The sequence below is a fragment of the Eulemur rufifrons genome, chromosome 7 (assembly GCF_041146395.1).
Source record: "Eulemur rufifrons isolate Redbay chromosome 7, OSU_ERuf_1, whole genome shotgun sequence".
NCBI classification, from domain to species: domain Eukaryota; kingdom Metazoa; phylum Chordata; class Mammalia; order Primates; family Lemuridae; genus Eulemur; species Eulemur rufifrons.
In genome coordinates, this window is record NC_090989.1 from 237,143,762 (window position 1) to 237,170,441 (window position 26,680).

Genomic DNA, 26,680 nt, shown 5'->3' on the forward strand with positions numbered 1-26,680 from the left:
AATTATAATAGATATTCTCGTTTCATGCAGTTCTCTTTCCCATGTGGAGCAGTGCACCTGAAGTCTTTGACCATAATGTCAAAAAGGAGGCGGGAAAACCTTTTTTCTTTGAAATACTGATTCTATTATTATTAGGAGTAGAAGGTGAAGCCATGGGATATTGGAGAATGATGAAGAATCTGTTGCTATTTGTGCATATTTATAGGTCCGTAGAGATCAATTTCAAACAGTGCTTAAGAACTTTGTAGACTGTAGAATCTTAAGTATTTAGAAATTGAACATAGAGACCCTGTTAAAGAATTCCTATAAAGTTCAGTGACTCATTATGTTATAAATGAGTTCCTTTTAGCTGTTTAGCAATTTTGGCCCCCTTCTCCCTCTTTTCTTAAGGCTATATCTTAATTTTTATAATCACAAAACTGTAGTTTGCAAGTACTTTAAAAAATGTTAACTTCAGAGAGCAAATGGAAATAAAACTAGAAGTTAGATTGTGTAAAGAAGAGAGCTACACTAGGAATTTTTTAGTGACAAAGAATTAAAACACACCTGATACTTCCTTAATCTAATTCTATTAATTTATGAAACCTGGAACTGGACGCTTACTGATATTTTTTTTCTGCACTGTAATTATACTAATAAACATCTTTGAGTATGACCTTGGAATTTATAGTGCAGTAGGAGAGATTTATTGTAAGTCAATGCTTTGGAAGAAAAATGGGATTTTTGCTTAAGTAGATTGCACATTAAGCACATATACTTGCATAACATTTATTCCAGTTAGTTTTGAGCTTTAACTTGTCTTTAGGTTTTCTTTCAAAAATAGAAAGAGTTCTTTTTAAATCTAGATTCCTGAGAGATCTTTGTTATATTATTGAGTCAACTACAAAGTAACTACTTTACCTTGAAATGTGTAAAAGGAATCAATAGGCTTACAAAACTGCCTTGTAAAAAATGTTTGAAATCATATTTTTCCTGGTAGCCTGAATATCAATGTATATGACTTTTCTGGCTTTCTTTCTTTCTTTGGTTTTGTTGTAATATTAAAGTCCCTTATAGTTAGAGGGTGTTTAGGTATTTTAGTTTTGATTTCTTTTTTGTCCCCTGACCTAGCCTCCCATTTTTTTTGTCTTGGTTTTTGTAAAGAAGTACTACTTACAAGGAATTTTCCTTAGTGTCTTTACTTATTAATATCATCTCAATCAACTTTACCCGTGATTTTCTTTTCCTTTTCACTAAAGTTTAAGTCTGTAAAGATTTTCTATTTTTTAAATTTTTGGTTGAGAAATGCTATAGAAAGGCCAAATAAATCTAAAATGGGCATTCAAATGGTGAATCAACTTCTCAGTGATATACAAGTCAAATCCCTTTCTCCTTTAATTTGATCTTATCCAGCTATAATTGGCATTTGATCTCTTGGTACACCATTCTTAAATGAAGTTACATTTTTGTCTGAAATACAGTCATGTGTCAATGATGGGGATACACTCTGAGAAATGTGTCAGACAATTTTGTTGTGCAAAGATCATAGAGTGTTTCTTACACAGAACTACATATAATACCTACACACCTAGGCCATTTTTGCTCTAGGCTACAAATCTGTATAGCATGTTATTGTACTGAATACTTTAGGCAGTTAAATACTTAACAATGATTAAGTATTTGTGTATCTAAACATAGAAAAGGTACTGTAAAAATATGGTATAAAAGATAAAAAATTGTATGCCTGTACACTTACCACACTCCATTCACTTACCATGAATGGAGCCTGCAGGACTGGAAGTTGTTGTGGGTGAGGCAGTGAGTGAGTGGTGAGTGAATGTGAAGGCTCAGGACATTACTGTACACTGCTGTAGGCTTTATAAACACTGTACACTTTGGACTCTTTGTAACAACACAGTGAAAAACACATTGTAAAGCCATACAAAAATATATTCTTTCTTTATAAATTTATTCTATAAGCTTTTGTATATTTTCAAATTTTTTTCCTTTTTAAACTTTTTTGTTAAAAACTAAGACACAAACGCACACATTAACCTAGGTCTACACAGGGTCAGGATCATCAAGACATCAGTAGGTGATAGGAATTTTTCAGGTCCATTATAATTTTATGGGACCACTGTAGTATACGTAGTCTGATGTTGACCAAATATCATTATGTAGTGCATGACTATATATTTTCATTTGAAAACCAGAGTTTTCAAGTATATGTAAACTATTTGAAATTTGTAAGTGATATTTATTTATATTATGCCACATAAAATCTGTAATGACCGAAGTTGATTTTTGCCATTGTTAAATAAGAGTTCTTTAAATAATTTTCTCTATAATTAATTGAATTGATAATATGCTAAAATACTTTATGTAATGTAAATATGCAATTTTTTAATCTTACAACTTGTATTTGCTCAAAGGTTTGTTTTGTTATTAGCTACTGTGGAGGTTCTTTGTAAACTTATAAACCTCCAATGTGGAAGCTTCAGGGACTATATAAATTTTGTTAGCATTTGACCTTGCATTAGATACAAATATCTAGGATTTATTTTCTTGACACTCAGCTAAATAATTTGCAGATAATATCTCATCTAATCTTTAAAATAACTTTTGAGGTAAATATTATTATCCATAATTTGCAGATGAGGAAACCAAGGCACAGAGAATTTAACTTAGCCTATTGCCTAGCTCGTAATTGGTACAGCAAGGAACTGAACCCAGAGATGTTTATTGAGGATGGTAATACTGCAATAAGACTTTTCTCTGTTAGAATTATTTCCTTTAAATGTACTATAAAAATGACTCAGATTGTATAGCTTAATTGCAAATATTCTATGGTTAACTATGAAAACACTTTGATTTGTTGTTTCAATGAGCCCAATTTTACATTAGTAAACAGTACATTATAACCTAAAGAGTCAATAAAAATTTATTCACTTTTTGAGTGTGATTGTTTTAGTTCTCATTAATCTCAGACTCAGTGATGATTTTGTTTCAGAAATATTTAATTTAATTGCAGTCAATTATGGTAACTGACTTTAGAATATTACATTTTTAGTTGAATGAGCATAAATTTAAATGTCTCAGGCTTTGAGGGTAATTATCTAATTATATCTTCATATTTCTAGCATGATTAAATGACAATGTTTAATTCATTTTAGAGGTAATTTTACCCCTATATGGGGCTATGTATTCTACATCATCATACCTTTCTGTTTATAGGAAACATTTAGTTAACACACTCAAGTTTTATTTGGAAGTTTAGTAATATTGCACTGTTATATCACTGCTTAACAAGCTATTTCAGAAAAACCAGTATTTATTAATCTTAATGAATTGCATTTTATTTTAGTTTTTTTCACGATTAAGGGGTTACCCAATGAATATGACTTTGTAGTGTTTTGATCTTACAGAGTGCTGGCAAGTATCATTTTCTATGTTTTAGTTGTAGAAAAATGCATAAAGTGGTATTAACCTTGATAAAATTAGAATGCCTGAAACTGCAAAGGGTAAAGAATTGTCAGTTTTATCTTTTGTTAGCAAAAGTTTGGCCAATTGCCAAAATGTAGTTAGGGAGATACATGCACTCTACAAGGATTATTGTTAAGAGTAACAATAAGGAAAATAGCTATGATAGATAGAACAGGAAGTACCTTGATGGTGGTTTTATCTTATTTTAGGAGTAATGTCAGAGTATCAAAGAAGAACAAAATCATCAAGAGCACTTCTGTTATAGAAATAGAATTCATCTGTTTTTCTGATCTACATCCTGTGACACAGAGCACAGAGTCCCTGTGGAATTTAGAAAATCATGTATCTGTAAAGAATGTAGATTTAGGGTTTCTATGTTGTATCATGGCTAAAGGTCTTAAAAACAGGCAATTTTAATTAGGGGGGAGGTTTGACAAAATCCCGGGAATCAGATGGATATATATTATGTATTATGATGTGACTATGAGCTCAAGAAATATTAAGGCCCTGTTGATTCCCTGAAAGGGAAACAGATTATTGAAATCTTTTCCCCCTAAAGGGTTGGATAAATGACAGTGATTAAATTTTGCTGCCTATTACCTTTGTTTATGAGAGCATATTTAAAAAAAATCAGTTTTAATGAATGTTGTTATGATATCCTGTATCTGGAATTTAAAATAAAATTTTGTGATGAAAGTTGAGTTTATGACTATTGTTGTCAATTACATTTTTATTTAAACAGAATCTCACTCTGTTGCCCACACTGTAGTCCAGTAGCACTATCATAGTTAACTGCAACCTCCAATCCCTGGTCTCAAGTGATCCTTCCACCTCAGCCTCCGAGTAGCTGGGACTATAGATATTTTTTTTGTAAAGATCGGGTCTCCCTAAGTTGCCCAGGCTGTTCTCGAACTCCTGGCCTCAAACGATCCTCCTGTCTTGGCCTCCCAAAGTGCTGGGATTACAGGTGTTAGCCAATGGGCCTGGCCTTGTATTTTTTGATTATATAAAGTTTATACATATGTTGAAAATAGTAAAAAATACTAACAAGAAAAAAGTGTTTCCATTGATATTTTGCTGTGTACCTTTCATATTTTTAAGTGTACATACTAATATATCTACATGCATACTTAATAATGTATATATAATATATCTTAAAAATATGGTATCATATTTTGCAGAGTTATTGTACTTATTCCCTTTTAAAATTTAGAAATATATCATGGCCATTTTTAAATGTCAATAATATAATTTGTTTTTAAGAAGGCCAAGAAAAAAGAATAAGAATTTCTTTTTCTTTAATTTAATTTAATTTTATTTTTTGTTTGTGTTTCAGCTCATTATGGGGGTACAAAAGATCAGGCTATATACATTGCCCATGCCTCCCCATCCCCCCTGAGTCTGAGCTTCAGTTGTGTCCATTCCCTAGACAGTGCACATCACACTCATGATGTAGGTGTGCACCCCTCCCCTCCCCCCACCCCATCACCCCAATAAGAATTTCTTATACGTGTTTTCTTCTTATATCTTTTAGAGTGAAAAATTTAATTAAAATATGAATATAATAATATACTAGGAGAGGATTTGGAAGAACATATTGTTTGTGAATTATAGCTTGGCAGATAAATTTATTTTAATTTGTAGTGTGCAAACTCAGTATTTTTCTATAAGATGGAGATATGCTTTTATTATATCTTCATATTGCCCTAAGTCTCAAATGACTTGCTATGATTTTTAATATTTAATTAAATTAATTTCTTCTCCCAATGATCCACTGTTATATCAGGCTAGAAACTGATTTTCTAAAGTCTCTGCTGATGATCATATGTATATAAATTTTAGGATAAATTGCCGAATATAGAAATATGAGTTGTGATACCTATGTTATAGTAACAAGTTACTCCGAACAGTAGCTTTACAACATGTGAGTTCTCACACATTATTCATATTCATCATGGGTCAGCTGTGCTTCTGCTTCATATGTTACACTATGAATAAGGCTTATAGAGCATTCTCTCTGCAACACTGTGGCTCTTGTGGTAAAGGTCTCTACATGAGACATTGCTAGTCTTTTGTTTGCTAGGAAGTGACATTTTACTTCTAGTCACATTTCATTGGCCAAAGCAAGTAACTTGGCCATTCCTGATTTTAACAGGATAGGGAATATATAATCCTCTTTCCATAAGTGGCACTACCAATTTACATGGTCAAGCTTGGTATCAGTGAGACAGGAGAGTGTACCTTCTTCTTAGGGATATAGAATAAATAGTTTGACTAATAATTCAGTCTACAGCAACAACTAATTTTTTCATTATGAGGTTTAGAAAGAATGAATATATTTTCTAGTTTGCCATATTGATCTGATTTGGTATAACTGTACATTTTAACATCTATAGTTCTCTTCCATAGTTTGTTAGTAGGGTTGAAAGCAGTTATTATATCTCAGGGAGCCACATGTCTAGTTAACACTTTTCTGTCTTGTTCTAGAGTTTTTCTTACAGTAAAAAGAAAAAGATTATTCAACGTGTTATGCCATTTTTTTCTTTAAGGAAATTTGAATGTTCTAGAATATGTCTTCAATGTTAACCACATTCCACAGAGCTTTTCCTAGGCTCCAAAAGCCATAGTCCTGATATTTCAAGGAATCACCACTAGATGGTGATCTCGCTCATTTAGAAGAATAGAACAGTTGTGTTTTTCTTCAGGTGAATGGGTTGGTTATAGAGGGATCAGAAATGTAAGTCATAGTAATTTTATGGTAAACTCTTTATAGCCAAAATGGTACTATTTACTGAGTATGTATAGATACATCTGCACACACACACACACACACACACACCCTCATACAGGAAAATTTCATTTGAAGCAAACCTATAAAATAATGTATTTTGCTATATTAAGTTACTTCTACAGAATATATATTTTTCAACTGTTACTGACTAAACAAATACAGGAGCTTTCTGAAGCACGATTTCTCAAGAAATTGCACTGAGGCTTGGGTCCATCCCTCTCCCTTATCCCAGCAGTACTTTGTTTGAATTTGCTAACTGTTGCTGAAACTGTGGTTGTTTTAGGAGTGAGCCTTCATCTTTGTTTTAACAACTCTGTATTACTCAGCTTCACTTTCTTTTTCTTTAATTAATAGAAATGAAGAGGGATTAAAAATTATATATTTCAATCATATGTGTTAAAAAATAACTTTCATGGTTTACCTTGTAATGGAAAAGCTGACACCAACCCTTTTAGTTATTTACAAATTTCAATGGTATTGCCAGTGGTAACTTTATTCTAACCTCTTTTTTTTTTTTCAAAATAACACATCATAATAAATGAAAATATTTTAAAACTATAGACCAAAGAGTGTATTTCTCCTTACAAAACAATTACCGAGTTTGTTAATCCATTTTTTGGTGTTCCTAAAATAATATATTCTTTTCATCATATATTTTTGTTGTGACTCAAGGTTTCTGGCTCTCTGTCATATAAATCAAATAACTTACAGGATTTCATATACTAATTAGAAATAGAAAATATATGACTAGTATGCTGCATTTATAGAAAGTATTTAATATAGACTGTGCTTGAGTAATTAAAAGTAAATTTTGATATAATACTGTAGCATATTAAGGAAAACTATCTGTTATAGCCAGTTATTTTAAAAATCCTTTTTAATTTAGTATATCACTGTATCTTTTTACTCAAAGGTGAAATCATATTGCATCTTGGGTAGAATTCCACTGAAGATTTAAATGAGCTATTGCAATATGGCCAAAATGATCTCTTGTATTTACTCTAATTTGGCAGTTAAAATTTATAAATACAATCCCTGAGACAGATTGGAGAATGCTGTTTCACAGCCTGGAATACTTTAGCAGCTTCCCATGGTTTCCTGTGACAATAGTTGGCAAGTATATTTAGCCAAAGAACTCTTTCTTTAAACAAAGTCTTATATAAAAGCTCATAGAGAACATTAAAGCAAATTCTGGTTGAGAGAAAGATTAAGGTTGGTAGTCCATTATTTCAAGCACCCCCTCAACTTGCCTCCTTTCCCCTGATATCTTGGTGCAGTTCCATGCTCTATGGGATGCTGTGTATAAACCATTTGCAAGGTTGAAAGTCTAGCTTCCTATTCCTGGCTTATGTGAACCTTTTTAATCTCTCCGCCTGCCTTTCTTAACAGCACCTTATCTTCTAGCCGCACCTTGCCTCTTGTACTTTTCTGAACATGCCATTTTATTTTGCTGAGAATGCTCTTCACAACACTCGTCACTTAGCTTAAATACCAGCTGCTTTTTAAACCTCTTTCAGATAAGAAATCATTCCTGAGAGGGGTATATTATTTGCATTTATCTATGTATTTATTTCCATGTTAGACTACTTGGTTTTGAACTCTGGCTCTGGGCAAGTTACTGGAACTCTGTGCCTCAGTTTTCTCATTTGTTAAATGAGAATAATAGTAGTACTTACCTCATGGAGTTGTTATGAGGACTGATTATGTTAATGTCTGTCATAAAATAGATACTTGGGAAGTGTTAGCTATTATTATTCTTTATGGCTTTGATGTATATAGTCATGCAATATAAGTATATTGAATGAATAAATACAGTAGAGTCCCATCCTGTGTTGAGGTTAGGTTTTAGGGTCAGCATGTAAAGCAAAAATCTTTTATAGTCAAAAGTATCTTTAAGGATCCCTTAGGGAAATCTAACAAAGAATATTTAATGTTATTAGTGGAAAAATGATAAAGCCATTCCATTTTTATTTGTATTACTTTCAATCTCCCCAACTCAGTAAACTGATTATATTTGTTTTTATTCCTTTAGAGTGTCCCTTTGGGAGGGGCAAAATTAGAGATGACATATTATAAACAAATCCCAAATGGCCTAGTTTTCTTCCATGTTAGATATGTGGCCATGTCTTTGGTTAGGCACCAAATGAAGAGGTTAGTTTGCGTTCAGTGGCCAAGGTGAATGACAGTATATTTTTTGTACAGGAGAATCACTCTGTCTTTCACCTCCTTGTTAGAGTGTTTGCAGTATCAGAGTTAGGTGGAAAATGAGAGCGGCAAAGTGAAACAGCAGCTCTTGTTGCTGTTTGCTTTTTTTGTGTCACCTATTATAGGCTTAGGGCAGGTAAATGTTTATGACCTGGAATGGCCCCAGAACTATTGTATTTGAACTATTGATTTCTCTCCACTTTCTTATCTTTGATTAACAAATTTGGATACTAATTTTTCTGTTACTATAACATTGTATGATAGTCTGCATGGCATCAGTTATTTAAGGATGGCATTTTTAATTAAATTAGGGACATAAGTGTTTTTTACATAGTAGTTAAGATCTCCTTAACCAAGGGGAGGTAGCTACAGGTGCTGTATTACACAGCTTGATGTCTTGATATACTGTTGTGATAGTGTGGAGTTCCTGTTATAACTATTTAAAAAATTGACATTACACTAGTCAGGTAAATTTTAAGAACTTTCTCTACAGAGAAAGTTCAATACTATTGTTGCTAACTTGGAAAGAGACACAGAGAGGCCATTGCTTTTGAAAGGTTAAAAAAAAGCAGCAGCCCAATGTGACTTGAGTTATATAAAATTCTATACTACAACAGATTGTTATACAATTCATCTTTACTTTGCAAATATTTATTTTTTATTTTATGAGTACATTTAATGACTGATGACAGTGCTCCTAGTTTCACACAAGGGATCTTGAGTTGTGCATGCTTCAATTTTTAATGTTGAAAGTGTATCATTAAATAATATTAATACTAAAACTCTTATTGGACTTAATTTCAATATAAATAGAAAGCAGCCATTTAAATAGATTGAAATACCTTACTGACTTTAAGTAATTTGATAAGTGAAATATTGGTTTTACATTTCCATGGGGATTTCCCAATTAGTGAATTTTTATGGACAATCTGGAGAGATAGTAATTAATACCATTGTAGCACAGCGTAAAGAAGGGGGTTTAGGTTCAGAAGACTTGGGCTTACATTTTGGCATAAATGTATTTACTAGTTACATGACTTTGGGCAAGTTACTAAACTTCTCTGATTCCTAGTTTCCTCGTGAGTAAAATAGGAATGATAATGCTATCTACCTCACTGTATTATGTAGAATTGAATGAGTTGCTATAAAGTGCTTGGATGATGATGATGATAATGGTACTTAGTTGTCACTCAAGTAATGTTTTTCCCCAGGAATTGTGGGGGGAAAACAACAGTTATCATGGCAAACATTCATTGAATACTTACAATATGACAGGCATTGTTTTAAGTGTTGTGCAAGAAAAAAGGTGGAACACTCCACATAGTAGAAGTAAATTGTTTGCTCTTCAGAATCTTTTCCCCCTGTGAATATAGCTCTAAAATTAAGATGGAAATTGGTGGTGAAGTACTTAATGCACAAAAGTTCATCCAATGAATAAACTTTTAAGAAACAAGTCAAAACTTTGTTTTATTTACATTTAAGTCTAAAATAATCAAAATTAATTTTTCCAATTTTAAGTTTGACCTTCAGATTCTCTTAAATAATTGACTTTTACTTAGCTGGTATTTGATTTACTTTTATTCAAATTAGTTAATATGTAGCATATTCAAGTTAAATAATGGTTATTTAAATTCTTTAGTACAATGAAAATATTAATGTGAGGGTATTTTAATTATTAAAGGCTTTCTTTATTATTCATTTATATCACCAAAAGAATTTTTGAAATTTAAAGATTGTTTCAACAATAATTTTTTATTTAAACATTAGGAACCCAACAATATGAAGCACTTTATAAATTACTCACTTTTTTCCAAATTCTTCTTAGTTATTTTAGGTAATTCTCTAATTATTTTAAAATGGCATTTAAATTCTAAATGATGGCTTTCTACAATTTAATTCATAGCTTGGTTCGTTTAAAATATTGCCAGGGAATTCAACAACTTTTTGGACCTCTACATAGCTAGGATTGTCAACTATATGAAGTTTTAGGAACCTTCTGACTAGTCTATAGCTGATAAAGTTCAACAGAAGAGCCTATGTGTATTTTCTCCCCTTGTATTTCTCAGGTATTTGCTGAGAGAATGTAGAGATCATATAAGAGTTAGTTTTATTACAGCAGCATTATGATGGTTGTCACCTGCAGGTAGTTTCTGTCTCCTGAGGTCTGTGGTGCAGCCAAATGCAGTTTGCTTTATTCTCTGAGAAAACATTACTGCCACATTACTGCTTAGATGCCAAGTGTCACAATAAATCTAGCTACCACTTGTCTATTTTGCACTTTTCTGAGTATATTTTCCAGTTGAGAGGGCTTTCACGATCCTCTTTACTATCTTCCTTTTTTTGCTGTTTAAAACGTGTTTTAACTATTTCTTTCCCACTTTACCACATTATTACCTCATACTTTTAGTCTATCAGAAAGAGTTTCGTGGTTTATATGTGAGGCTTATAACAAATAGCATTCATATATTTTGAACACTTTCATGAGGTTCCTTTTGATCATTTTTAGTTAGTTTACTGGGAAAAATTAGCTTTTTTTCTTTTATATTGACAATTTAGGAGGACATTTTCAAAGGAATATGTGAGAATATGGTACCAATAATCATAAGGCATTATACAACAAAATCTTATAGCATACTTTGAAATTTTAAAGGTGAATTTTCATTGCTTATTTGCCCTATTTTTTGTTACCCATCTACCATATGGCCTATTTATAAAAGTAACTTATTTTACACTTGTCTTTGTTAATGTCCTTTTGTATTTTTAAGTACAATAAAATAGTTATTTTAAAAATATATATATATTTGTGTGTGTATGTGTATATACATATATATGTATAAATGATGAGGCATAAATAATATAGAAACTCATAGGTTGCCACATATAGGTGGGGATTTAAAGAAGACTGTGTAGTGACACTACATGTAGAAGTATAATTCACTAATTATGCTTTTTAAATTTATATAGTCTTTCACGGTTTATAGGACACTTTAACATTTATTGTCTTACCAGACATGTGAGTTCTAACTAGAACTGCCATTTATTCATCCCATAAAGTAGGTGAGTTATTTGATTTTCAGCTTCAGTTTAAAAATATGTCACCTACCGTCTGCATAGTGTTATTACTAGAAAGCAATAAAGTTATCCCTAAAGATAACTTAAAATTACATAACTTTTTATTCAGTCTCTATATAAAATGTAGAATATGAAGATATAAGTTTATTCATATATTAATAGTACCACATACCAATATGTTTTACTATTTATTTATTGTAAATTATCTAATTGTTTATCTCATAGATTTTTAAGCTTTATCATAAAATATATTATTCTTCAGTTTTATCCCTGACTTGTTTACCCAGCCCTATTGTAAATTTGGTGGCTGTATCATTTTAAGTTTATACTTTCTGTGGCAACCTGCAGTTTGATCCTCCTAGCAGCCGCTTAATTAATTCTTGATTAATATAATTTTTTAGTTGTTACATTATAAGAGTAGGACTGAAGATAGCATCATTTTTTTCAACATTAATTCTAGTGCCCCAGGATGTTTTACCCAATTTATTATTGCAATCTAGAAATGTTTATTCAAAAGTTACAGACAGCAGTAAGTTTATTTTTAAAAAATATATAGATATTTATAGAATTTATAGATATTTCCCCCAACTTAGGAAATGTAGCTTAGTTCTTTATAACACTTGTGTTGTTGTCTTGCCTTTCATTTTGTATGACTAACTTTTTATACCAAATTGAATAAGCCATTAGCTTTTAGTCTGTAGGAATGTGGATCCATAGATATTTCCCATTAGACAAAAGAAAATCTATAAAAGTGATATCCCCTGGGGCTCGGTCTTCCTAGCAGCCTAATGGTCTAAAGTACTACTATACTGTACCCTTATGAGAAGGAACTATGTTGGGTGATTCCCTTGATATCCAGAAATATTAGTTGGAGAGATGTGTATATCCTTTTAGATGACTTTAACTTTTGTACTATACCACATTTATTAATCAAATATTCTGATTAAGGGAATTTATTTTATAAATTTTTAATTTTTTAAAAAACCATTACCAAACAAAATGATAAACCTTGTATATCTTGTATAGTTTTAAATTAGAGTTTGCTGAAACAATGAGACAAACTATATTTGGATATGTTATTTTGATTTAGTTTTTTTTAAAGAACTTCAGAACAGACTTTCATTGGTGATGATTGCATAACTTTGTGAATATACTAGTACCCACCAAACTGTATACTTATAAGTGAATTGTGTGGAAGGCGAATTATATCTCAATAAAGCTGTTATATAAAAAATATTTCCACTGTACAAAATGTTTTCATAGGTATGAAGTGATAGAATTTCAGTTTATATTCATAACTCATTAAAAAATCATTAGCCTTAATACATATTTAAAGTTTTAGAAATGTACTATTACCTATGACTTAATTTCTGTTTTTATTCAGCAATAATATATATTTATTATAGAAACTTCTGGAATTGTAGCTAAGAAAAAAGACACTTAAAAAGTATGTGTGCAGTATGTGTCATTTAATAGTCACATCTACCATGTATTTTGTCTGTAAGCTTTTCCTATACTTAACTACTTTCTTTGTAACCATACTTTTCCTGTCAGCTTTTATTAGTGGCAAATAGCTTTTCATAACCATTTTAGGAAAACAATCAGGTGTAAATATTTTCATATAGGAGTAGTTTAGTGAAAGCATTGGCTTTTCCTTCCTGGATTGTGAGACGTATACATGAAGGTAAGCGATAACACCATTATTGAAAAAGAAATACAATAAAGATATTATATAATAGCTTTTGAAATACAGTCAGTTTGGAATATCATTGTAAAATTTTGCTTTAAAACATTTTGGATTTTGTAGCAACAAGAATGCTCAAGGAAAAAAAACATTTTGAATTTAAAATGAAAACTGAAATCTTTGATAAATAATATTGTGACATTGGTTCTTGTGTAGGTAGAATATTTTTCTCCTGTTTTAAAAGACTCTTACTATCATATTTAGCCTTAACTTTCTAACAGCTTAAATTATTCACAACACTGTTTAAAGATAAATTCAGTATCAGGCTTTGCATTTTTTTTTTTTTGTAAATATTAAGACCTGAGTACAAAATGAGGGCTGTATTGTGGATTAAGTGAAATATCTCAAGGCTGTGCTGTTCTGATAACTGAACCTGAAGTGACCTTTCTCAGACACAATTACAGAGCTGTATGTTTTTCCTTTAATTTCATCAGGGGTTTAATTAGTATACAAATAAAACTTCCCTTATCTTCCTTTCTACCTAATTGGCTTGTCTTCACTTATATATGAAGTATGTGAAAGTGGGCTGTAATTAGGGTGACCGTGTTAACCTTTTTTCCTCAAATGTACTGTTGCCTAAAGGCCTCAAGGCCTAAAAACAGTGCTTTGGATTATTGCTTTGCAATCACTATGGCTGTCCCATAGGTTTTCTCATGAGCAGAAGGGCTTTGGGTGCTGCAGGTTCCCACTGCTTAACAGGATCTTCATTCTTCTCCCCACTAAATGTTTATTGATTATCTCGCTGTTCCAGGCTCAGCCTCCAACAACTTAATATCAGGTGACAGTCAGGAGAGTTCTCCAAGTAATTAGAGTTGAGCATTGGGGGAACAATTAGGAGCAGAGTTATTAAACTTGATTTATCCTATTCTCTCCTGAACAGTTTCTTGGATATCAGAACATCACACTTTCACAATCTACCCTGGTTGAGAAATTAGTGGCTAACCTGCTGCTTATCATTGTTGCCTTGCTGCCTAGAGGCACACCCTCTTGGTTTCAGTCATTCGGTTGGAAATATTAGAGTCCATAAAGTTTATCATGGGTTTTAATTAGATCAGTCTGAACAGGAGAAAAGAAAAGCTGAACTTAAAATTTTGTATATAGTATATACACACATAGATATATGTTTATTTTTCTTTAATTAAAGCTCAGTGTTAGCATTTTTAAAGATTCTATTTTTGTCATCAAAAAAGGTGAATATTAGGGAAAAGATGTATTCTGGAATCACTTTTTATGTCTTCGTGTTTTGCACATATCCCCATCAACCTCAGGACCCATTGATGTAGTCCTTCATGATGTCCCTCAATTCTTTAACATGAGAATTCTATCTCTATAACAATGATCTTCTTTTTCAAAAACTTTATTATTTTTTCACACTCAAAGAAGTATGATTTATATCACTTTGTTTACACAGTGATACTTTTGTTCCTTTTCTATGTCCCTAAAATAGTGGAAGCTTTAGAAGAGTTTGATGGCTCCCTGTCATTGCTCTTGAGAGATGAAAATGAAAGAATGGAAACAAGAATATTTAGAGATATAGTAGAAATTCTAATACTATGAGTTATATCTTCTTTGAAAGTATATCATAGCATTGCTGAAAAGTCAAGTGTGAATTTATAATAATTCTAAGGTCATGAGTTCTCTCAGATTTGACCAGTGAGCTTCAGTCTGGATAAGGCTGGAGACAAGATACTGAGACAATATGCTGGAGACAGTATACTGAATATTGGATCATCCCCTCACAAATACACACCTCCAGCCATAAGACTTACTAAGCAAGAGAATTCCAATGGATTGGCACAAATTATTTTTGGAAAAAGAATTCAAGCTTTATGCATAACTGGTAGTGGATCATTAGTTTTACATTCATATTTGAAAAATAGCATTTTTTATTGCCTGAAAGATGTCAGAAATGCTGACTTTAACAGGACTCAAATGAATTTTATCTTTTTAAATAAAGAAATCTCATGAGATACTTCAATGCCTTTAACTATCTTAGCATTGGCACAAAATTAGTAGGTTTAGTGTGGTTTTAAAAATCTATTCTTTGTCATTTTTTTAAAGTTGGTTTGAATCAGTGACTATTTTCATAGTGGAATGTTTTTGAAGATCTGTTAACAGTAAATATTTAAAATAAAATACAATATCTAATAAGTAATCACATTTTACTTTTAATTTTTTGACTCATATTTATCTGATAGCACCTTGACTGTTTGAAAGTGAACTTCTGAATTTGAAAACTTTTAACATTTTTTGAATATCTGATTAGAATAATGACTGCTTCCAGTTCACCAGCATTTAGACTGAATTAATTGTTTTAATTCTGGGTAGGCAGCTTGGGTTTTTTATACTACTCATTGTGAATGCATTAAAAGAATACTATTAGAAGAATTTTAAACACAAAATTATAGCATTTGTTTGTTTATTCTTTACTGGATTTTTGAAGCATAGTTGTGGATGTTAATATTTGGCTAAACGCTGAACAAGGAGAAAAAATTATGTGTATGAAAGCAATTGTTTATCTGACTGTCCAACAAACTTAATTAAAAAACGTGTGATAAGCTTATTCTAGAAATTTTATAAGCAAAAGAATGAGAAGATTTTTAGTGCAAAGAGGTCCTCTGATCCCTATACTATTTGGCATCCTAAAATTTTAACAAGGTCTAGAAAATACTCCTTTAAATTGTGCGTTTCTGAGTCTAAGACCTGAACCCCTAAGCTTTAAGAAAAAGTTTCACAATTGCATCTTGAAATGTTTGTATTAAGGGAATACTTTAGATTAAAGCAAATAGTAAGTATCAATCAACAGATTTTATACTTCTGTGACTAAGAAAATATTTATGGAACACAAATAATTCTGATTGCAAGTATTATTCATAACTTTCTCTATTAGTTGAAACATGTTGATCACATTTGTGTTGCTATTCCTTGACAAGAGAGTTATTTACCGTAAGCAAGTGAATTTTATTTTGGAGTCCAGTTTATTTGTTTGCTGAGATGTCTGTAGCAACCTATTACAGATATATTAAGAAACAAAGTAGTAGCAATTTTTAATCTTGAGTTCAGCATTCTCTTTTAGGTATCTTAGTCCACTTTTTTCTCAATCACATACTCACTTTGGGCTTATGATAGTTCTTTAGTTCTATTTAAAGTTAAATAGACTCTAAATTTCATGTGCTTTCACCCCTGAAATCTTTATTTTTTCCTCATTAAAAGAAAATACAACTTGAGATTTTTATAATCCGATATTTTTAGTAAGAATTCTATTTATTTGCCTTGTAACATTTTAAAAAATAAAATGGAGTTGTATTTTACAGCCAAACATTTTTCAAAATCTTATCAGTTCTATCATGTCTAATTAGTAAGTATATAAAATTTTTGCAGAAAATTTGTTAGACCTTGATGTGTAATGACCCAAGTCTACTTCTCAGTCAGTCTGTATTCTTCTTTGTTTAATAGCCTATGGCATAAATTGAAGTTAATTATCAGGGCTGACAAGTAACTCTGTTTTCTGTCTGCTTGCAGAGTCTCTCCGAGGCAAAGATGGAGCTGAGAAGAAAAGATCAATCTCTGCGTCAGCTCAATAGACATCTTACCCAGCTGGAGCAGGACAAGCGTCGACTGGAGGAGAACATCCATGATGCAGAAAGTGCCCTCCGCATGGCAGCCAAGTGAGCATTTGGACCTTGGGGAGATCACTTAAAACAGACAAAAGATCAATTCTTACTTTCATGCTCCGGGTTTTAGCCCTGGATAATACAGTGTTAGAAAACAAAAGTACAGCTGTCTTTCTTTGAAATTCTCTGATATATCCTCGAAAAAGAAAACTCTTTAACTCAACATACTAAATGTATATTTTATTGAGAAACCTCAGAAAAGTATAAGCTTCTAGATAGCCTCTAATTATGTGTATTTTGGGCTGTGTTGTCATATTCCATGTTCAAAACTATGTTTTCATTAATGTGAAACCTAAGACTCTTTATTTAAAAGTTTTGCATAGTAGCTTCTGTTATGATTATTCCTCATCCTCTCTGCCCTACTGCCCCCCCAAATTTTGCTCTGCATATATTATAATATACTAATATTGCAAGTAATATTTCCATAAACAAATGTTAGTATACAATAAGCATGTGTATCATAGCATTTTAAAAAATGTAATAAAAACATATCATGGAAAATTCATGTAATTTTCTACCTGTATATTCTAATATGTTCAGTGGAAAAAAATAAACAGTTTTCAGAGTAGACAACTATGTAAACGTGATGAGAGTGTTTTCCCTTTTTACCAGGTAATCAAGTTGACATACACTGTGAAGTTCAAATTGAACAGTTCTCTTGGGCATTTTTATTTGTTCTCCACATCAAATTTCATGGAATACTTTAAGACTATTCTTTGTACAACAGCATGGCTTAAAGAAAATCTATTTAAGGATTAAAGAAACATCTAATTTTGATAAACTCAATGTTTTCTAAGTTTGGAATTCTGAATTATTTTACTTGTGAAAATACATATTAATTAAAAATTTTTGAGACAAACTTGTTAAACATAAAATATCATGAAATATAAAAGTAGTCTGTAAACTGCAGAATGTAATCTGTAAATCGCAGAACAAGGAGTCTGTGATCTTACGGTTGCCACTGGGCTTGTGACATTGCTCAAGCATAAGAAAACATGAATTGATGCAAGGCCAAAATATTGGCATGTTTGAATATCTACCAATAGTTTTTTTGAAAATTGTAAAGCTGTGTAACAGTGCACCACCATATCAGGTTGCCATTGTTCAGTCTCGGTTTCCTCATGTCAAATGAGAGGCTTAGCCTACATAATTTCCAGGGAGTCTTATAGGTCTGAGAAAATTCTGAGATGAATGAAAACAGGATTATAAAACCTCCAGATTCAAATTGTGTTTTTAAAACATTTCTGTTAATTCAAGAATTTGACATGTCTGTGATCTATGACCATGGTCACATGTTTTTATAAAACTATAGGAAGCTAATTTGAAATTTGGAGAATTAATACATTATTTACAGTTTTCAATTTATAACTTAACAATTAAAGTTTTGTCTTCAGCATTTTCATTCAAACTATTTATTTCATTATGAAGGCTTAATTCAATACACTAGGCTGATAGAAAAAACTGATAACTTTGCATATTCCTAGTCAGGTCATTTTGTACAATTATTAATAGCACAAAAAGACTATGTAGAAAGGAAAATATTATTTTGTATAGTATGGCCATTTATACTAAATTCCCACCACTAAGATTTAAAAGTTTTTTTTCCATTAGAAATAAAAAGAATAAAAGTTTTACCTTTTTCAGCACAATTTTTATTATCAGTAATGTAATCACCATTTCTTTTTCTTTTTTTTTTCACCTTTTCAACTTTATATTCCTCCCCCATTTCAATTTAGGACAGGCAACATGATTGAAGATAAGAATTAAATGTGGAAATAGACCAGCGAATATGGTTAGGTTTTATACTTCTCAAAGGAGAACAATGATATCTAATCCTTATTTTTCAATAATAGTGATTTATAGCAAAATGTGTAACTGTTGTAGTAAGGTTTGGGTTTTACTAACACCTAATCTTTTATTTTTTCTAGAGACAAAGAATGTGTTGCTAATCATATGAGAACAGTAGAAAATATGCTTCATAAGGTACCGTAATCTTTCTTTAATATTGTTCAATTTGTACTATGACACTTCTAGTCATTATTTTTATTAACCACAAAGTAAATCATTTTGTTACATTTTTTAAAAATAAATTAACAAAAAGATACTTTCAGATGACTGAAAATTTACATTATGTGATTCTATATGGCATACTTCTTTTCAGAATTCACTTTATATACTTGATAAAACTATGCAAATAGTGGTTTCCCCAAACTGGGATAATTGCACTTGAATTATGTGTGGTCTTTGCTGAATGAACCAGAGGTCATTAAGATTCTCATATGTCTCATAATGATAAAATGTTTGACCACACTGTCTAACCTCTTGCCATTCTTAAACCTATGATCCTCTACATGTGTATATATTGATATATAGAGAGACAATGTATTTTATTTGGTAATACTCATGTACCTTAACTAGACAGTAATGTTACTCAAATTGAAATTTACCTTCCTACCTATAAGAATGTGTTCTTAAGGTAGTAATTTAAAATTTTTACTAATAATCAATTGTTTTCAAATTTGATTACTTCTGTATGATAAACTCTGACTTTTAATTTGGTGGTGATGAGCAGCATAGTAAGGGTATTATGATATTAGTAAAAAACTTAATATATTAGCCGACTATATATTTTGTTAGCACTCCACTCCAGATTCAAAGATGCATTTATTATTTCATTATTTAAAAGTAGAGAAATATTATTTATGTGTTTCTGTTATTGTCTAATAGAAAATTTATTGGAAATGCAAACATCTAATACTTTTAAGATATATGGAATTTATGACTAAATCATATTTAGAATAATTTATGAGTCAAATTATATGATATTATTTTATATTATAAATTCCTTAAAATACCCTAAAACTAAACCTTTTAAGGAGATATTAACTAAACATTAGCAAACTAATATTTAATATATTACAACATTTTTAAAATACTGGGCCTCTACGTTTGACATTTTGAAAGTGATTGATTAGCTTTTATTTCATATCAACAAAAGCATTTTGAAAAAAAATATTCTGGGTATTGTTTTCTTTTTAAGTTTCTTTGAAACTATGACTTCTCCCCCTCCCCACTTAAAAAACTTTAGCCAGTGAGTATAGTTTAAATATAGTCACATCAAATCCATATATGCTGCATATCTGAAATTTAGGATTTGCAGGAAAAGAGACCTCCTTGGTTAGATTTTTTGGTAATTGATAGGAAAGTCAATTATATCATATCCATGGCATACCCTTTTATACACTTAATGTCGGCTTTGAAATCCAGCTGTTTGTCCATCATCCCAGCTGGAGAAAAAAAATGTTACATAGCAGCTGACTTGGGGAATGGACTTTAACGTCAGGGCAAAACCATCATCAATATGAAATATAATTGTACCTTCTCTTTTCCTTATGGAAATGGAAACATATATAGTTTAAATGTAATAAAGACTGATTGAGACAGGATGATTATAATCATACAATTCTTCAGTTGTTGTTTATCTTTTGATTTTTGTGTCATATGGAAAAAAAGATATTCTGCAAAACTAGCCTGCAGCCACTGTAGATTTACTTTTACTTCATGGGTTTTTCCCCTTTCAGATTTTATAGTTAGTTATAATATTTTGATTTATATCTTTAGGAAGTTCTATTTATGTAGTGATTTTTAAGTTATTACTTTTCAAGCTTGAAGTAAAAATTTAGGAAAGGCAAATTGATAAATGTGACTAATTCTCTTGTCTATGAAGTAGGAATGAGAATGAATGGGAGGTGGCACAGACAGTCCCTATGAAGCTCTCAGAGAGGTGCAAGCACACTTCAATGCCAGAGTTCGTAGGTTTATTTTTCTGGTCACCTTAGACTTTCTATTGGCATTTTCTGTCTTGTACTAACAAAGGAGTACAGAAGGAGGGTCTAGTCTTTTTCATGGTATAGATGTAGTTACATCCAAACTCTAGCAAAGTTTACTGTGCATGGTAAAATAATGTAGCTATTTATATTTTTTATTTAGCACTTGTATTTTCAATGTATGTATCAATTATTCTCAAATAAAACTAATTTTTACCTGCTGAATTTTATTTTTTTATTATTTTTAATCCTACTGACACAATAATCAAATAGAAAGAACTTGTTTGCATGAAGACATTATTTCTTCTCTTGCATTTTAAAGAACTTAAACTGAAATTGTTTGTTTTTAGGAAAAGCAATGATATTTTATTGATATTAGTTTTTAAACTTGACACATTTCATTCAACTGTTCAAATCCTAAAACTGTATTATCTAGGACAGTTGACTAGATATTATTTTTTAAATTATATTTGGGACTGACACTAGTATTTAATAGGAAAGGCCAGTTATTTTCAGTTAGAAGAATATACTTTTTTTCAAAGATGAAGTTTTATTTTAATTGCATTTAAATATATATTTTTATTCATGCCAGTTTTTAATGTAGGTCAGAAGTTAATTTTTTATTAAGATACTCTTTTTGGGGGGGCAATTTTGGGTCATCAGAGATAAGAAAACTAAAAACAAGAGAAAACAAGATTATCACAACTTTTCATGAGGTACATTTTTTTATACACACACTTCTCCGTCGAGTTGAATTCTCAGCTGCTTTTCATTTTTTTTTGAAAATCTATTCAACTTTTTTGGAAAAAGATTCACCATTTTAACCATTTTAAAGTGGATAATTCAGTGGCTTTCAGTACATTCATAATGTTGTGCAATCATCACAACTATCTAATTCCAGAACATTTCTGTCACCTCTGAAGAAACCTATTACCCAAGAAGCAGTTACCCCTTATGTCAGGCCTCTTACCCTACCTCCTAGCAAACATTGATCTGTCTTCTGTGTCTATGTACCTTCCTATTCTGGACATTTCATATAAATGGAATCACACAATATATGGCTTTTGGTGTCTACCTTCTTTCATACAGCATAATTTATTCAAGGTTCATCCATGTTATGGCATGTATTGACACTTCATTCCTTTTTATGGCTGAATAATATTCTACTGCATGGGTATACCACATTTTGTTTATACAAACATCAGCTGGTGGGCACTGGGTTGTTTCCACTTCTTAGAAACTATGAATAATGCTGCTGTGAACATTTGTGTGCAAATTTTTGTTTGAAGGCCTCCTTTCAGTTCTCTTGGATGTGTAGCTAGGAATGGAATTGCTGGATCATATGTTAATGCTATGTTAACTTTATAAGGAACTACCAGACTGTTTTCCACAGTGCCTATGCCATTGTAAATCCTCATGATTATGTATAAGCATTCCAGTTCCTCCACATCTTTGCCCACACTTGTTATTTCCATTTCTTTAATATGGCCATTCTAAGTGGGTGTGAAGTAATATCTCATTGTGGTTTTGATTTGCATTTCCCTAATGACTAACGATGTTGACCATCTTTCCATGTGATTATTGATAATTTGTATGTCTTTTTGGGAGAAGTGTCTATTCATATCTTTTGCCTATTTTTAAATTGGGTTGTCTTTTTGTTGTTGAATTTTAAGAATAAGAGTTCTTTGCATATTCTGGATACTAGAATCTTTTTTTTTTTTTTTTTTGAGACAGAGTCTCACTCTGTTGCCCAGGCTAGAGTGAGTGCCGTGGCGTCAGCCTAGCTCACAGCAACCTCAAACTCCTGAGCTCAAGCGATCCTCCTGTCTCAGCCTCCCGAGTAGCTGGGACTACAGGCATGCGCCACCATGCCCGGCTAATTTTTTCTATATATATTTTTAGCTGTCCATATAATTTCTTTCTATTTTTAGTAGAGGTGGGGTCTCGCTCTTGCTCAGGCTGGTCTCGAACTCCTGAGCTCAAACAATCCGCCCACCTCGGCCTCCCAGAGTGCTAGGATTACAGGCGTGAGCCACCGCGCCCGGCCAGGATACTAGAATCTTATCATATATGATTTGAAAATATTTTCTCCCATTATGTGGATTGTCTTTTTACCTTCTATTAGATACTGTGCTTTGGTGCACGTAAGTTTTAAATTTTGATGAAGTCTCATTTTTTTCTTTTGTGCTCATGTGTTTGGCCTCATATCTAAGAATACATTACCAAATCCAAAGTAATGAGGATTTCCCCCTGTATTTTCTTCTAAGAATTTTATAATTTTAGCTCTTATAATTAGGTCTTTGAATTAATTTTGTATATTGTATGATGTAAGGGCCCAATTTCATTCTTTTATGTGGCAATCCAGTTATTCTAGCACCATTTGTTGAAAAGACTGTTCTTTCCCTGTTGAATGATCTTGGTACTCTTGTTGAAAATCAGTTGACCATAGATGTATGGGCTTATTTCTGGACTCTCAATTCTATTCCATTGATCTGTATGTCTGTTCTCATTACCAGTACCACAGAGTTTTTATTACTGTGTTTTGTAGTAAGTTTTGAAATTGAGAAGTGTGAGTCCTGCAACTTTTTTCCAGATTTTAAGATTGTTTTGGATATTCAGAGTCCCTTGCAAATTCTACATGAATTTTTTGATCAGCTTGTCCATTTGTGCAAAAGGAGGCAATCAGAATTTTGATAACTATTACACTGAAATTATAAGATCAATTTGGGGAGTATAGATGTCGTAACAATATTAAGTCTTATAATCCATGAATATGGGACATCTTTCCTTTTATTTAGGTCTTTAATTTCTTTCAACAATGTTTTGTAGTTTCAGTGTACAAGTTATAAATGTTCTTGGTTAAATTTATTCTTAAGTATTCTATTCTTTGTGATACTATTACAAATAGTATCAAATGGAACTGTATTCTTACATTCATTTTTTGATTCTTAATTTATAGTGTATAGAAGTGCAACTGATTTTTGTATATTGATTTTGTCTTCTGTAAGTACTGAATTTATTAGCCCTGATAGTTTTTAGCACGTGTATTACTTCTTTAGGATTTTCTATTTATAAGATTATGTAATCTGTGAATATGGTTTTACTTTTTTCTAATTTGGATGCCCTGCCTTTCCTTTCTTTTCCTTTTCTTTCCTTTCCCTTTTTCCCTTTTTTTCTTTTTTCTTTTTCCTTCCCAAAATTATTTTATTTCTATAAGGTTGGTAGTAATGTCTCCATTTTTATTTCTTATTTTAGTAATTTAGTAATCTTTTTTTCTTGCTCAATCACTGGTGGGGCCAGTGGTATGGAGTTCAGGGCCATTTCTCCAAACTGGAAGGACTGTTTCCCAGGTAGAGGGCTTAATAGTGTGATTCCTAAGGCCCCGGAACAATCTTTTTCTGCCCTTGTCCACTAGCGTGGTTTTTCTTCCAGGTGGCATGAGCACCTTCCCTATTTTTTCCCTGGAACTCCATAGCACTCTCCCGTTAGATAAGTCCGTGAGTTCCCTCGTTGCCTGAAACTGGATCTCAAACTGCCCCTCAGTCCATGCGCCTGACCTACTAGCCTGTGTCTCCACAGGATGCTGGCTGGTAGGGGGATCTCTGATTGTGCACCCTTGTTTTACTATGGGACTCCAAGGAAAGGATAGTAAGCTTCTCTATCTTTATGGGACTCAGCCAGGGCTATGCTCTTGCCAGGGGAGAAGCAGCAGCTTGTGAGTTTCTTGGTTTAAGCTGCACTCCCTATTGTATTGTGTGTGAGGAGCAGCCGTTGCACCCATTCAGCCTGCTCGGGAACCAGGGCCTAGGTTAAATTCAGTCCTAGTGCCGCACCCCTATCCAGTATGGCAGTTGTCTAATGTGGGGGGATGGGGTGTACTCACTGATCCCCACTCCTCAGCACCCCTCCACACCCTCTCATTGGATATGCCCATGAGGGCTTCCTCACCACCTGAATCCAGGACCGAGACCTCTCCCCTCCATCTCCTTGCACCGTTCTTGTGTTTAGGGGGGCATCGGTTCTGGCCTGTCTGTCTAAGGCACCAGTGTGTGATCCCATGAGATGTCAGTGGGCAGGAAGCTCACAGACTGTGGCGGTTCAGCTCTCAGTGGCGGGCTGGGCTGGGAATGCATCCCCACCACAGAAAAGCCAGCTTCTTGGCACAGAGCACTCTTGCAGTTGTGGGGGAGGGGCCATGGCTACAAGCTGGTTTGAGCCAAAATTACTTTCTGTGATGCCATGAATGGAGGAGGTTCAGAGGAGGAAGCGTCTAGGTGAAATAAAGCTGGCTCTCTGGTCTCTCAAGGTACTCTCCTATAGGCGTGTGAGTTTTGCATTCAGTTGCTTGCTTAGGGCACCCAAGTGGGAGAGGGGAAACCCCCCTTACCCCTTCAGTGGGCTTAGAGCCTCTCTGATATTGGTCGGCACTGCTGTCCTCTCCTCTCTGTCTTAATCAGCTTTGCAGTTTTTCTCGGTGGGGTCCCCAGACATCTCTGTTGTCTCTCCGTGTGATCCACACCTGAGCTGCAATTCTTAAGTCTTGACTTCAAGCTCTGAGATTCTTTCTTCTGCTTGGTCTAGTCTGTTTTTGAAGCTTTCTGCTGTTTGGTTTAATTTCCTATTTGACTCTTTCATTTAAGTTCTGTTATATTCTTTCTTATGTTGTCTATCTCTTTAGCAAATTTTTCATATTTTTCATTCATGTCCTGAAATATTTTTTTGGTTTCTTTGTTTTGGTTTTTAACTTTCTCTTCAATTCCATCCGTCTTGTTTGCCATCCGTATCTGAATTATATTTGACCTTTTGATAGCTTCCTTTTGGTTGGGGTTCATTGTTATGGATCTATTATGATCCTTTGGCTGTATCAAACTAGCTTATTTTTTTCATGTTGCCAGAATTCTTTCCCTAGTTTCTTATCTGAAACCTCTTCTCTCAGCTCAGGGATGACAGGTTTGTAGTACACCAGTTCTGCTTTGCTGGGAACTCTTCTACTTAGTGAGGAGGAGGAGAAATCCCTGGATATTTCTTTTGTGTCCTACTCTGCGGGACTGACCTGGTGGAAGTGGGGCAGATGCACTGAAAGCCTGTAACACAACTGTTCTGTGTTGTCTTGTTCCCCTTGTGATTGTCACAGTCCAAGCCAGTGCTGGGGGATATTCATTCGGATTTGTGGCTTGGTCTCCAGGCCACTGTTGAAAGCTTGGGCAAGGTGCTGGGGATGTCCCTCTCCATGGAGGTAGGTGGTGTGACCGTGAGTAGTGTCTGGGTTGGTCACAGGCTCTGGGAGGATTCCTGGATGTGTCATGGACTGCAGCTGCCGGTGGGGCATATCGCAGGACCTTGGCAGGTGCCTGGGCATGTAATAGAACTGCAGCCAGTGGTGAGGCAACTTGTGGGATGTTGCAGGGTGCCTGGTGCATCATGGGATTTTGATCAGTGCCTGGGTGGGTTGCAGGACCTTGGCTGGCACCTGCACATGTTGCAGGACCATGGCAGGTTCCTGGGTGCATCACAGGACCACAGCCAGTGGCAGGGTAGGTAGTGGGAACTTGGCAGGTACCTAAGCAGCTTGTGGCACCTTTGCAGGTGCCTGTGCGGGTTGCTGGACCATAGTGGGTGCCTAGATAGGTCTTGGCTGGTGTTTGAGTGGATTGTGCGGCTGCAGCTGGTACTGGGTTGGATCCTTGGGCAGCAGCGGCTGGGCTACCTGTGCTGATGGGGCTGGGGTGATCCCTGCTGCCCTGCCAGGGAGTCCCAGTATTTGGAGCCCTCCTTCTGCCCAAGTGCAACTGTGGTAGTTGCTGTGATGCTATTAAGGTGGCAAGGTTGCAGTGGCAGATGCTGAGTGCCAGTGACCACCTGCTCTGCTCAGATCCCCAGGAGGCAGGAGTTGGGGGTGTGCACA

General features: G+C 33.3%; 1 protein-coding gene across 2 annotated transcripts in view; it reads left to right on the forward strand.

The window, feature by feature from the left end:
* The window catches only part of CCDC171 (coiled-coil domain containing 171), a 303,473-nt gene that overhangs the window by 166,585 nt on the left and 110,208 nt on the right, over positions 1–26,680 (forward strand). For both annotated transcript variants that reach the window (XM_069474218.1, XM_069474217.1), the window contains 2 exons: positions 16,797–16,942; positions 18,877–18,931. In XM_069474218.1, coding sequence (XP_069330319.1) covers positions 16,797–16,942; positions 18,877–18,931 — 201 coding nt within the window. The remainder of the gene's footprint in view (positions 1–16,796; positions 16,943–18,876; positions 18,932–26,680) is intronic.